Source organism: Vanellus vanellus, assembly GCF_965231255.1.
Source record: "Vanellus vanellus genome assembly, chromosome: 4".
In the NCBI taxonomy this organism is placed as follows: domain Eukaryota; kingdom Metazoa; phylum Chordata; class Aves; order Charadriiformes; family Charadriidae; genus Vanellus; species Vanellus vanellus.
This window is the reverse complement of record NC_138909.1, coordinates 62,655,959-62,669,241: the sequence shown is the minus strand read 5'-3', so window position 1 is coordinate 62,669,241 and position 13,283 is coordinate 62,655,959. Positions and strand designations below refer to the sequence as shown.

Below are 13,283 nucleotides of genomic sequence, written 5' to 3'. Positions count from 1 at the left end.
GCTAAACATAAATAAAATTAAGATTTACATGCCAAGCTTTTTAAAAGAGCTCAAAGAGAGCAACTTTTCACTTTACCTCTGAAGGTACTGTTTGAAATTACTTCAAACTGTTATAATCCTATAGTTCCCTTTGATATTTTTTAAATATATAAGCCTTTCCTAAAACATAACAGCGTTCTTACAAATGAAGTTTAATTCCATTTTAATGTGTAGTATGCATATATAGAGAGTATGCTTTAAATTGGTCACATTCCTGCCATCTGGAGGAAGAAAAATGAAGAGCATATTCAATTTGCTGCTGTAAATGACTATTTTTAAATTAATACATGGTAAGCTTATAATCAATGTCTTGGTGCGAGTTGTACAGAGAACTGTTGACAATCAGAAATCAAAAAAGTTAGAGGAAGAGGCAGCTTTCTTCCAATCTTTTGCCAATGGCGCTTGTTCTATGCTTGCTCAAAACTGGTATTTCTCAAATATTTAGCTACTTCCCAAAATGTTAGGCTGTAGGGACTGGGGAGGAGGGGGTAGGTGAAGGAAGAAAAAGAAATGTTCATCTGTTAGATGTTCCTTGCACACAGTTGATACACTGCAGAAGCTCTGGATGACTAAGTAGCTGCCGAAAAAGGTTTTCGTAATGCCTACCCATATATTAACTAAAAAAGCCGTAATAGCCTATTTCATTTGTAAACTCTCTGATAGTGTTCTGAAAGTCTGGGTTCTGGTCCCAGGCTTATAAGAAATTCTTTTGGGTTCAGTTTTAGAAGTTTGGCTTTTAATTCAGCAGCTGTCATTAACATCAAATAAAAGAACAGTAGTGGTAGGAGGGACCTGAACGCAATATTCCGTCAACATGGCTGGATGGCGAATGACTTAACCAGAGTTATTTCACTCTTTTTTGGTCTACTTTACTTCAGTAGCCATGTGTAGAAGAAAGCAGGTTGTAATGTACTGTCCATCTTTATACACTGCAGAATGTAATGTAAAGTCCTTTCTGACAAGTAAACCCATAACTGAGTGACTAGTTTATAATCTAGTGATTTAGGAAGATACAGCTATAATTTTTTGTATTTATTTGGAAATAATTTTAACCACTGTTTAATAATAGAAGAGATAACCAGGAGGCTCAGCTGAAATCTCATTATTATAAGCCTGCAGCAGAGGAGAAAAAACCAGCAATGGTAGCTGAGAAGAAACAGAGTTCTGCTAGTTGGCTATGAATGCCCCAGTGTTCTTTGTCATCTCTACTGTTACTTTACTGTCATTCTTTTTTTATTAAATTAGTATTTAGGAACATTTTAGCTTAGAAATAACATTATTAGTTCTCCTTGCTCCTTTTAGTAGGTCCGATTAAAAATGTCAGTGCAATCGGTAAGAATTCCATTGACTTAGTGGGTATTGAGTCAAGGCCTTCGCTAGCTAGGCTAGGCATACTGAGTTTTCTGGGATGTTTTAGAATATTGTTGTAAATCTTGCGATTTTGTAGTTTCTGTTCTCTATGCTCACACCAATACGTGCATGACCTCTTGTTACCTGTCTCCAATTTGGAAGCAGCAACGGGAATTCTCCTACGGTTTCTGTTCTCTGGTACTCACAGGCCGTATGTGACAATACGCACACTCATGCCTGTAACAGCAATGAGTTCCTAGGGATCTCCAGCTGGATATCGACTAGGCCATGGGTAGCGTTGAAATCGGATGACACTGGCTGCCTGAGGCATAATATCTTATGATCTTTCCCAAAGTGTTTTTTCCAGGTGCCAAAGACAACCAAATACATAAAAATCAAATTTACAGTCTGATTAAATTAGTTTGAACTGAGGTTGGTGAGTTAGTTAGGAATAACAAATTTATATTCTGATGAAAGAACAATTGAAGGAGTGGTGAAGAGACTGCTGACTCCAATTTAATTGTAAGCCTCAATTCAAGCACTCTTCTCCAGTCCGTGAAATCAGATTACCTGTCTTAACCTTAAAAACAGATTGTATATAACTCTGACTTTTCTCAAAACAAAATGAAGGTTCCTCCTAACGTTCTGCTCTTCTTTGTGAATGCCAAATTTGTTCTGTCCCCAACACACTTTTGAACTTCGCCAACTCTGGAGTTTTAAGAGTGACTCACTCAGAATTATAGGTGACAGAAGTTTCTGTACCTTGTCTGTTCTGAAAAACTATTTTTAACAGATTATTTTCCACTGATCTCAGTTAAGCCAATTTGTTTTATTTTGTGCTGGAAGGGACTGAAGTTTCTTTTCAGTGTTCATTACTGATATGGAAATGGAACTCGAGTAAATTGTAACTGCATCCAAACAGAATTATTTCTTCTTGCTATTCTTGTTAGTAAATGAAAATGTCACTCAGATGTTATTTGAAATACTGCCATGCTTTAACAGTCCGAGGTTCCATTCCATGCTTACTCTAAGTAATGTTTTGATGGGTGGATTCAGAAAACTTTAAATGATGCATATGAGCTGTTGAATTCTGTTTGAGTTATCAACTATCTATTCTGGTCAAGCACTAATTGTAGAATAACAGTCCGGTAGGTGCATCTGGGTATCATTTGGTCCAATTACCTGCTCAAAGTTTCATTATCTTCAAAGTCAGATCATATCGCTCCAGATCATATTCAGTCAAGCTTTGAGTATCTCCAAGGACAGAGATTACAGTGTCTCTCTGGGCAGTATGCAGCCACTTTCCTGTATCTAACCAGTATTTTCCACATTGCTAATAATGTCTATTGCCTCTTATCATTTCATGCTTCAGCTCCAAGAAGAATTTGACTCAGTCTTCTTTGTACTATCCCAGTAATATAATGATGAAACTTCTTCCATCTTCCTTTTCTTCTTAAAGATGGGCAAACCCAGCTTTTCCAGCCTTTAGACGTTGTATGCTTCAGCCCGCTAGTCATTCCAGTGATCTGTTAGACTGGCTCCATCCAGTATGTACTGGATCCTGTCTTGTACTGGGGAGCCTTAAATTGAAGACAGTTCTGCAGAGGTGGTCTCACGGTGCCGTACAGAAGGGAATAATCAATTCACCCGCTTGCTGTGGTTTTGCTAGTACCGCCAAGCCTTGGGCTGCAGGCTACACTGCTGACTTGGGTCAACTTTTGTCTACCAGTACCCTCAAGTGGTTCTTTGGTTGCTTTCTATTCAGTCCAGTGCCCAGGCTGTATTGTTGCATGCATGGGGTTGCTCCATCCCAGATGCAGATTTTTTCACATTTTCCTTTGCTAAATTTCATGATCTTTTATCAACCCATTTCTCAGGCTCACCAACATCCCTCTGAATGTCTTCCAATCTATTGATCAGTCTCCCCAGCATCATCTGCAAACTTGCTGAGGGCACTTTCTGTAACATTCTCTGGGTTGTTGCAGAAGATAATAATCATAACTGAAATGCACAGTTCTACATGCTATACATATAAGTAGTTTAAGAAGAAAAAAAATGATGGGTGTTTATAAGCTGCTAACTTCTCTGTATATTCAAGCATATGTGAAGTTTAAGTGTTCTACAAGATGTGTGACTGCATCTGTAAAGCTCAGCCAGAATAGCAGGTCATTATGGAAGAAAGTAACATCAAATAATAAATAATTGGAGGGTCAGGGAGGCGAGGGGGGGGGGGGGGGATTTCATCTAAGGTTCCTGTTACTTCTTTACTTAGTGTTTCCTCTGCCATTTTCCCCCCCACCCCTACAAAATGAAGAGATAAGGTGGACTAATGTTAATTTTATTTTTGTTGTCAGGACTTGACAGGAGCTGAATTATATACGCAGCCAGCTGATCTTTTGCATCCAGTAATTTATGCCACTGCCATGGTTTTGCTAATGTGCTTGTTGATGATCATAGTCAGTTACATATACCATCACAGGTATGAATCAAAATTACTAGACTGAAAAAATCAGTTTCATCGTGCTTAGGACTACTTTTTCTTTTTGATAGAAACACAATATAGTAATCTGCATTTAGGTTTTTGTTTCCCCCTATAAAATTTGTTGATGCAAACTAACAGTTAAACAAGTAGCTATTTTATCTGTTGTCAAGTATGACAGTTCAGCTTTCATAACTATCTGTCTTTTTAATTCTTCACTTTTGGTTCGTGGTGAAAGAAGAGACCACTCAAGAATGATGGTAGAATTTAACAAACTGTTCAGCCTTTTACATTCCTGTTGATGGGAGAGCTTGAAGCCTAAAATTTTTGAATCAGGCCCCAAATAGTTGTATAAAGCTAGTTAATAGGAGGGTGTTTTAATTTCTTGCAGAGACCAGAGATTATATTTGATTGCAAAGTATGTGGTAGTCAAACAATCATTAACAGTAATTATATCTCATTTATCACAAGTGTATCTTGCTAGTTTCTGAAAGACAATAATGCAGCTGTGTTTTATGTTATCTAATTTGTTTCTTTTAACAGTGTGATCAGGATCAGTGTAAAAAGCTGGCATATGCTAGTTAACCTGAGCTTTCATATTTTCCTGACATGTGTGATGTTTATTGGAGGCATAACTCAGACCAGGAATGCCAGCATTTGCCAAGCAGTAAGTAAATGTGCAAAAACTTGAAAAAAATAGATGCCATTTTCATACGCCTACATATGTATACTCCCCCCCTTGCCTCCTACAGAACAGTAGTACTGTACAGGCATTTTCATCAGAATGTAAAATTTAGACAAAAAAAATCAATTTATTTTTTAACCTTAAAGATTTCTCTTGTATTTTCATCCAGCCATGAAGTTTGTTCAAGTAAAAAAACCAGTTTGTTACTTGAAAAATGGAAAAGTATTTCAGAAGTGCAACAGATTTTTTTTTTTTTTAATGCTCAAAATGCTATCACAAAAAAGTTTTACCTGTTAGTTTTATTTTTGAGATTTACTTATTATGAAATTGTCTTATAGACCTATAGGTCTTTACGGACCACGTGAAAGCTGATTTCCACAGGTATTAAAATATTTATTTCCATTTGCTTACTATGTCCTAAAGGGACGGAGAGAGAAGTGTTTCAAGTCAAAGACCCACGCTTTCTCTAAACAAACATCATAGAATCACACAGAATCACAGAATGGTCAGGATTGGAAGGGACCTCTTGAGATCATTTAGTCCACCCCCCCCCCGCCAGAGCAGGGTCACCTACGGCATCCAGGCAGGTTTTGAATGTCTCCAGAGTGGGAGACTCCACAGCCTCTCTGGGCAATCGCTAGCTTTATTGGGACTCCTCTTTTATAATGATTTGTTCTGCTAAGATTTGGCCATCTCTAATTCAGTTGCAGTGTTGCAGCACAATAACACTTCCCGCTTTGGAGTGATATCAGTGAAATGTTTTTAATATTTTCTTTATTCTATCCAGTGATTCATAAAAGTTTCTAATCCCTCGCCATAACATTCTAGAATGCTTTTTGTTTGAATTTCCAGTAGTTAGTAGGTTGATGGTTCAAAGTGTTGCAATAAAATATGTCCCTGATCTTTCTCCATCAGATACAAGGAGAATGTTAGTCTGTGCGCATGCATATGTTTGTGCACACACACATATATATGGAGATGAGGAAATAGTTTGACAAACTGTAATTGTTTTTTTTTTTTCTTGCCTTCTTGGAGACAATAATCCTCCAAGAGAAATTCTGTGATATGGATGGCTTGTTGGAAGAGTTGTGCTTTTACTCTTGGTTGAAACTTGCAAAAAAACCACCTCCAGTCATCTTAACAAAAACCGAAGTGTCACGTCTTCTATGTACGTGTGCCACCATTTCAGGGATATATGAAACCTGCTTCTTGCAGTCGCTTGATCTTAGTGTTGGCTTTTAAGTAAGGAAAGATGGGACAACCAGAGTGGGCCTTTCCACAAAACTCTGGGGACTTGGGAATTCCTAGAACACAATGAAGAAAACAATGTTCAGTTTATAAAACACTGCAGATGCAAAAGGATCTGAGAGACAGACAACCATTTTCTTAACAGTAGTGCCCAGTCAGTCTGTGAGGATGACTTTGCATTAATGTTTGGGCTGGTTAAATATTTAAAGTATCATCATACTTACCTTTACTTACTTTACTTATACAGCATGTATGTAGCCTTTCCAGACTCAACTGATAGGAAGATGGGTTTGCATAATGTATTTTATCTTTTTGAAAACCACGATGACTTGGTGTTTAGAAGAATCATATTAAAATAAGAAGGATTTTTTCTTCTCTTGAACTGAGCCTTTGAAAATTCAGGCTTTATGCAAGTTGCGTGTTAAATGGTTAGTTTTTAACGGTATAAAGAAAATGCTTGGGGGCTCATTTTTATTTTTTTTTTTTAAGGTTGGGATAATTCTTCATTATTCTACTCTTGCGACCGTATTGTGGCTGGGAGTAACATCTCGTAATATTTACAAGCAAGTAACCAAAAAAGCAAAAAGATGTCAAGATCCTGATGAACCACCTCCTCCACCCAGACCGATGCTGAGGTGAGCCTGTTGTTTGTGTTTGCAGCTCACTACTTCCCAGGTCGCTATGCTCATAGTCTGACCAGAAAATGTAACAGGTCACTACTGTTTTTTTGCAAGTGCCTTTCATAGAAGATTTTCTTTCCAGGTCTGTAAAGTTCCTTCCAGATTTTTCTGTTCCTCAGCATTATGTTAAGGAGGATGAGGTGAAGGACGATTGGTCTTAGCATATTGCTGTTGCAGTGCTGTGTTTCTGATTTGTAAATTAAGAAATTGGTGGTATTTCAGCATCACCACTGGGGCTTTGATTAGGACTTTAGGTAGCAATGCCTCCCATTGAATTATCATAGAAGAAAGAATGTGGAGAACTGTTATCATACAATTAACAAACACTGCAAATTAAGTAAATAAAGTTTTAATATGTTTTTCCAAAGATGGCTTACAAATAATTTGAAAAAGAGGTATCACTCATTATCAAGTGAAAGTAGTACTCTTTGTGAGGCATTCCTCTTAGAATTCTTATTTCTGAAATCACCAAAATGGGACAAACAAATTATCTGTGAAATTCACCTTGTGTGAAATATTTTTAATGGAAAACATTAGCATACTTTGTTCATATAGCTTACTGAGCCTCTGGATATTAATTAAAAACTGCTAAGCTGAAATTCTCCACAAGGTGGCAGAAGTTGATTAACTTTGATTAGTTATAGGCAAATATTTAGAAAGTTTGATTTTAAAGTACAGAGACTGCAGAAAATCAGAAATGCTTTTATGAATATCATCAACTAAAATTTGCAGTACTATACACAAGCTTATAGAAATATTTAATAAGGTAGAAGGTTAATATTTGTACCACTTAAGTGCTGTCTTTGCTTTCCTTAACTTTTATTTTAAGAAAAAGTGAATCTGTTTCATTCACTGTAGGATATCATGCCCATCACCAACTGCGTGCCTTCCAGCAGGGTACTGAGTAGCCTTTTTAACATCTGTTGTGATTTTTTTTTTTTTTAAATCCTTTTCCATGGAGTTCTTGCTTTGGAAAATGTTACAGTAAAATTCCCAGCCTCACAGGCTCAGCTCTGCATAGACATAAACATGCACATGCCATTTCAGATCTGGACACCTCATCTGTGACAATGGCAGTAACTTTGGAGACCAGTATGAGAACACAGGAAACATGTTTCATACTTATCAGATTTTCTCAATGTCTAGCTTCTTGCAGATAAGGGATTTCCTCAGTTAGATGTGTGATGTTTTTGCATGGAATTATAAACGGAATTATTTTTTTTCATTCAGTTGTCTTTTAAACTTATGTTCAAAACAAAACTACCCATAGTTGCATTGGACAAAGAGTTTTGCGCAAGAGTGTCCTGCTTGTTTGAAACCGGTCACCTAAGGTTACCAGCCCCTGTTTCTTGACTTAAAGGAGACAAAACAACAGATTCTCTTTTTTCCTCCATGCTGTTTATATTTCTCTTCCCTATGACTTTTCAGAATTACAAAGGGTCTTTTGGAACAGAAAAAAAAAAAAAAAAGAAAAAAAACCAACCAAACAAAAAAAACCCAAACAGCCTGATAAATGTATGTAGATACATATTTTTTCCCCTATTTGCTATATGTAAATTATTCTGCTTTGTGTTCTTTGGGTTTAAAAAAGTCCACCTTGCAGATGATAGGTAGACATGATGTTTACACTGATTTTCAGTTCCTGTAGGTATTTCTGAGGGTGGACTTCACACCTGTTAAGCTTCCTTCGGCTCTAGCATAGATAAGCTTTATTCTCTATTTTGGGAAATTCATTGCATGTAGGACAATTTTGCTGGTGATGATATTTATTCATTGTTAATGGGACTTTGTCACAGGTCATGAACAAGGTGGAAAAACACTTTGAAATGGATCTGATGTTCTGCAGAAAGCCACTATAGTAGCTACAGCAGAGAAGAGATCTGCTGTGGCTCACAGTAGCCATGTTGAGACTATAGTGCAACACTTGGCACTGGTTAGAATTTCTTGACTGTGAAAAAGTTTATGCCAAATACATTGCATTGCCATGCCAGGCAAGAGGCTGTAAAAATAACTGAGGTCCTCAGCTGCCAATCAGAAGAAGGAAATGGAGTTTGTCGTGCAGAAATGGTGTTTTATTTGTCAAACTCCAACCAAGGCAAAAGGAAACAGCCTCAATTTCTTTTTACATAAAAGAACTGCTTTACAAAGAACCTTGCTGAAGATCTTAATAATGGCATACTTCGTGTAAAGCATGAAATAAAATAAAAATACAAATATTTGTGGTTTGTAATTTTATTTTAAATAAATACAAACATTTGTATTACTATGATACTAATACTGAGTGAATGTTCTACTTAGAAATGCAACATCTCATTATTTATGTTTTTTTCTGTTACTATTGTAACACCTCCTGTGTACCCATGTCATTAGATTTGTTTTTCTCTTTTCAATCTAACTTAAGGAAAAGTTTTAGCCTCTACAGCATTCTGCCCCAAAATCTTAGTATTACTGCATCTCCTCTAGAATGCTTTGCATACGTTTCTTGGTGACTGTTCTGTTCATACAGCTCTTTGCTGCATGATAGTTTTGGTTTGTAATTTGGGCTCTCAGGAATTGCTGAAGACTTGAACACAGCAACACACAAGTGCTTTTTTTTTTTTTTGTGTTGGTTCTTGGTATCTTGGTATGGTTCGAGGACAGTCGTAAACATGTTCCTCCAATAGAGCAAACTGCAATATGGCTGCAAACAATCCATATTGCTTCTCTCTCCCACCAGTAACAATTTGCCTTGTGTCGAACCAGGTTCACTGAACTGTTCATGTGTGAGTAGTGGTGCATCTTTGAGGCAGTGGTTTAGTAATTTGTAGTGAAAGATAAGAAGAGTAAAATCTGCCATAAAGATCTGTTTCATCTGGCCAGCTCCCGATTGCTGCATCAAGATACAGAATAAATCAGTGACAGAATTTGATCTTTGTAGGATTCAGCAGCTATGTAAACATACGTAGCGTACCTAGACTTCCCAGAAAGACTCAATTTATTTTAGACTGTTTTGTGTCTCGGGTGAGACAGTAGTAACTTCTGGTGAATAATCAGAAATGCAGTGGAAAGGTCCAGGACCATCGGAATAGGTGTCTCTTGTTGACAAAACCAACTACCCATCCGTATGTCGCAGTAGTAGTTTTCACTGCATGTTCTGATCTGAATTTGGACCGGATTAATATACAGATGCAGGACAGAGTGCCATTAATTTGAATGATTGTCAGTAGTTATTGATCTGCCACTAATGAATTGAATGTGAATTCACAGGAATTGGAATGAAAAGTTAGATATTCTAAAAACATATGCCCTCATCCTTGTGAAGGCATACAGTTTTTATTAACACCACCACAGGGAAGCGGGAGGTATATACTATGAAATTATAGAGTCCATTCAAAATAAACAAATAAAACCAACACCACCCTTCAACCCCCTCTGCACAAAAACCCCACAAGTAACGAATTCTTAAGGGCGATCTTCTGAACATAGTGTCCATAATATCAGGCAAGTTCACCTCTGGAAGAAGAGGCATACCACTTACTATTTTCCTTCTAAGTTTCCTTATTCTCTTCCAGCAGTTTACAACTTTTGACTGACAGCTTTTGCTTCTTCCTTCTAACTGTGTATACCTTTGTTCAGTGCCTGTGAGGGAGGTGAACATCTGTAAGAGAGGTGGTTTACAAAAAGAGGAAAAAAAAAAAAAAATTGTAGCGAGGAAATCTTAGAAAAAATTGATATTCCCAAAGCCCAAACCTGATTCACCCTATTTATTTTCTTAAAGGACTTGCATATTTCCAGAATCCTGGAAAGCTCATTTCCTTCATGGTGACTGAATAAAATCCATTGCCATTAAGCAGCCACTGATGTACTGGCTTTACTTTTTAGGTTCTACCTTATTGGTGGAGGGATCCCTATCATAGTTTGTGGAATAACGGCAGCAGCAAACATCCGAAATTATGGCAGCAGACCTAATGCTCCTTAGTAAGTACCGTATAACTGAGAGCTCTGTCATAAGATTTCATGGTTTTGTTTTTCTAAGTACTCATTGCAATTAATTCCGATTCTTCCAGAAAATGTAACACAGGCAAGATCATTTCAAAGTGCCATTAAGAACTGATAAAGCATAAGTGACTTGTGAGAAGACGTTAATTTTGATTCTTTGGTTTGTTTCTTTTCCAGTTGCTGGATGAGTTGGGAACCTAGCTTAGGAGCCTTTTATGGACCAGCTAGCTTTATAATTTTCATAAACTGTATGTATTTCCTCAGCATATTCATACAACTAAAACGTCACCCTGAACGTAAATATGAACTTAAGGAACCTGTTGAGGAACAGCAGCGTCTGGCCAGCAATGAGCACGGGGAACTGGCTCATCAAGATTCATTGTCCATGTCACTAGTTTCCACATCTGCTTTAGAGAACGAGCACAGTTTTCAGGCACAGCTACTGGGTGTGGGTCTTACTTTGCTTTTGTATGTTGCTCTGTGGATCTTCGGAGCTCTGTCAGTTTCTCTGTATTATCCCATGGACCTCATCTTCAGCTGTTTCTTTGGGGCAACGTGTTTAAGCCTCAGTGCCTTTCTTATGGTTCACCATTGCGTTAACAGGGAAGATGTCAGGCGTGCTTGGATAACGACTTGCTGCCCTGGAAGGAGTACGTATTCAGTGCAAGTAAACGTTCAGCCTTCCAGTTCCAGTGGAACCAACGGAGAGGCCCCGAAGTGCACCAACAGTAGCGCAGAATCTTCGTGCACGAACAAAAGTGCATCGAGCCTGAAAAATTCTTCTCAAGGCTGTAAACTAACAAACTTACAAGCTGCAGCAGCTCAGTGCCACCCTACGTCTCTGCCATTGAACACGGGTCCTCAACTGGATAACAGTCTCACTGAGCATTCAGTGGATAACGATATCAAAATGCATGTAGCTCCCTTAGAGGTACAGTTTCGGACAAACGGACACCCAAGTCGGCATCATAAGAACAGAAGCAAGGGACATCGTGCTAGCAGGCTTGCAGTGTTGAGGGAATATGCCTATGATGTTCCCACAAGTGTGGAAGGAAGTGTGCAAAATGGCTTACCTAAAAGTCGACAAAGCAACAGCGAAGGGCATTCAAGGAGCCGAAGAGCCTATTTGGCATATAGAGAACGTCAGTATAACCAATCCCAACAAGATAGCAGTGATGCTTGCAGTACGCTTCCAAAAAGTAGCAGAAATACTGAAAAAACACTATCTACCAACAATAAAAAAGAGATTCTAAGGAAACCAATAGCAGTCGAACTTGAAAACCAGCAAAAATCTTATGGCTTAAACTTAGCCATCCAGAATGGACCACTTAAAAGCAGTGGACAGGAAGGACCCTTGCTCACTGCAGACAGTACTGGTAATATTAGAACTGGGTTGTGGAAACACGAAACTACTGTGTAGCATTATAATTCGTTGCGGGACGAATCCATATGAACTGTGATTACACATTCCTTAAAGCTATTAACACTTTTAAAGACTGTTTACAAACTCTAGGTACTTTTTGCAGGGAGGGAACAAAGATAATCTGCCAAGCAAAAGATTGTATGCGTTATCTTTGCTGTTCTTACAAAGACGAACTTTTGGTATTTTGGGAAATTTTTTTTTGAAACTTCAATCTTGAGAGATACAGAACATAATTTTGTACATTTTTTTTTTTTACCTGTAACCCTGCAGATGTGTCCACAACACATTTCAAATTTGTATTTAAATGTATAATAAATAGTATTTTCCCCAGCAGCGCAGTGTTGCAATGATTTGTTGGCTTTTTTAAAGGTTATTGCACTGAATGTCATCTTGATTTTACTACTTCAGTATCTGAAAATAACAAGTTTCAGTTACTACAGAAAGTATTTGGTGGCTGAAAGAGACAATGCAAATATCTCAGGCTTAGATATATCTCGTAAGGGCTAGAATATCTCATAAGGCCTAGAATTTGTTTGAAATAAGGAAACTTGTTTACTGCAAAATCAGTCTTGTACTTGCTGCATAAGCTAGTTATATTTTCAGATGGCTGTGGCTTATTTTAGTGCATATGCACAGTTTTAGTCTACTTGGTAATGTTTTTGGATAATACTCTATTTTGTCCTCATAATTACCTGAGTGGGGTGGTGGGTTTTGTTGTTTTTTTTTTTTTAATTTGTTTTAATCATTTGAATTGAGGTGATGAATGTTCACAGACAATAGGTGCTAACTTGTGAAGGTTGTCACTACATGTCTGTGAAAACTCATTCAGTTTTAATAGTGCGGAAGAATAATAGCACAGGTGTTTTGATAGATGGTAATGGAATAATCTGTTAAGAGTATGATCGGTATGCAAAATTGGGGTCTTCAGGTTCAGTGTCACTGTAGAAGCTGCCTCTTGAGAGAGTGTTTGGAGTTGCAAGTTCACTTTTACTCACCTGTATAGAACAATTAGCAGAATAATCTTCTCCAATACTGTACATCATCTGTGTTTAAAAACCCAAAAGTTTCAGTAGCAGAGCTAAATAAATAAGGTTAACAAATTTTAAAAGTGTATAAAGTCCTGTAGTGGAAATAGTTAAAATATGCAACCTTTTACAATAATGTAAATCTTGAAAAATAAACATTGCGGTTAGATTAAACTCTAATTTAAATGTAATTGCAGATAATTAAAAAAAATAGAGTTAAGGTCAAAATATTCTATGTAAAATGAAATAGCATAGAATAGATTATTTGTTAATTATGAGTATAGTTTTCTATACTTAAACTGTTGACCCTTCAATGTGAACAAGAGAATATTTTGTGTCATCCTGCTGCTGTGACAAATTTGATGTTGTATTTGTA

The 13,283-nt window shown here is 37.3% G+C and overlaps 1 protein-coding gene across 1 annotated transcript in view; it reads left to right on the top strand.

The window, feature by feature from the left end:
• The window catches only part of ADGRA3 (adhesion G protein-coupled receptor A3), a gene marked incomplete at its 5' end in the record, with an annotated part of 59,562 nt that extends 47,355 nt beyond the window's left edge, over positions 1-12,207 (top strand). The window contains 5 exons of the mRNA XM_082482698.1: positions 3,744-3,868; positions 4,412-4,535; positions 6,291-6,436; positions 10,343-10,438; positions 10,637-12,207. Of these exons, the coding sequence (XP_082338824.1) occupies positions 3,744-3,868; positions 4,412-4,535; positions 6,291-6,436; positions 10,343-10,438; positions 10,637-11,879 (1,734 nt within the window). The 3' untranslated portion in view covers positions 11,880-12,207. The remainder of the gene's footprint in view (positions 1-3,743; positions 3,869-4,411; positions 4,536-6,290; positions 6,437-10,342; positions 10,439-10,636) is intronic.
• Positions 12,208-13,283: the final 1,076 nt, after the last annotated feature.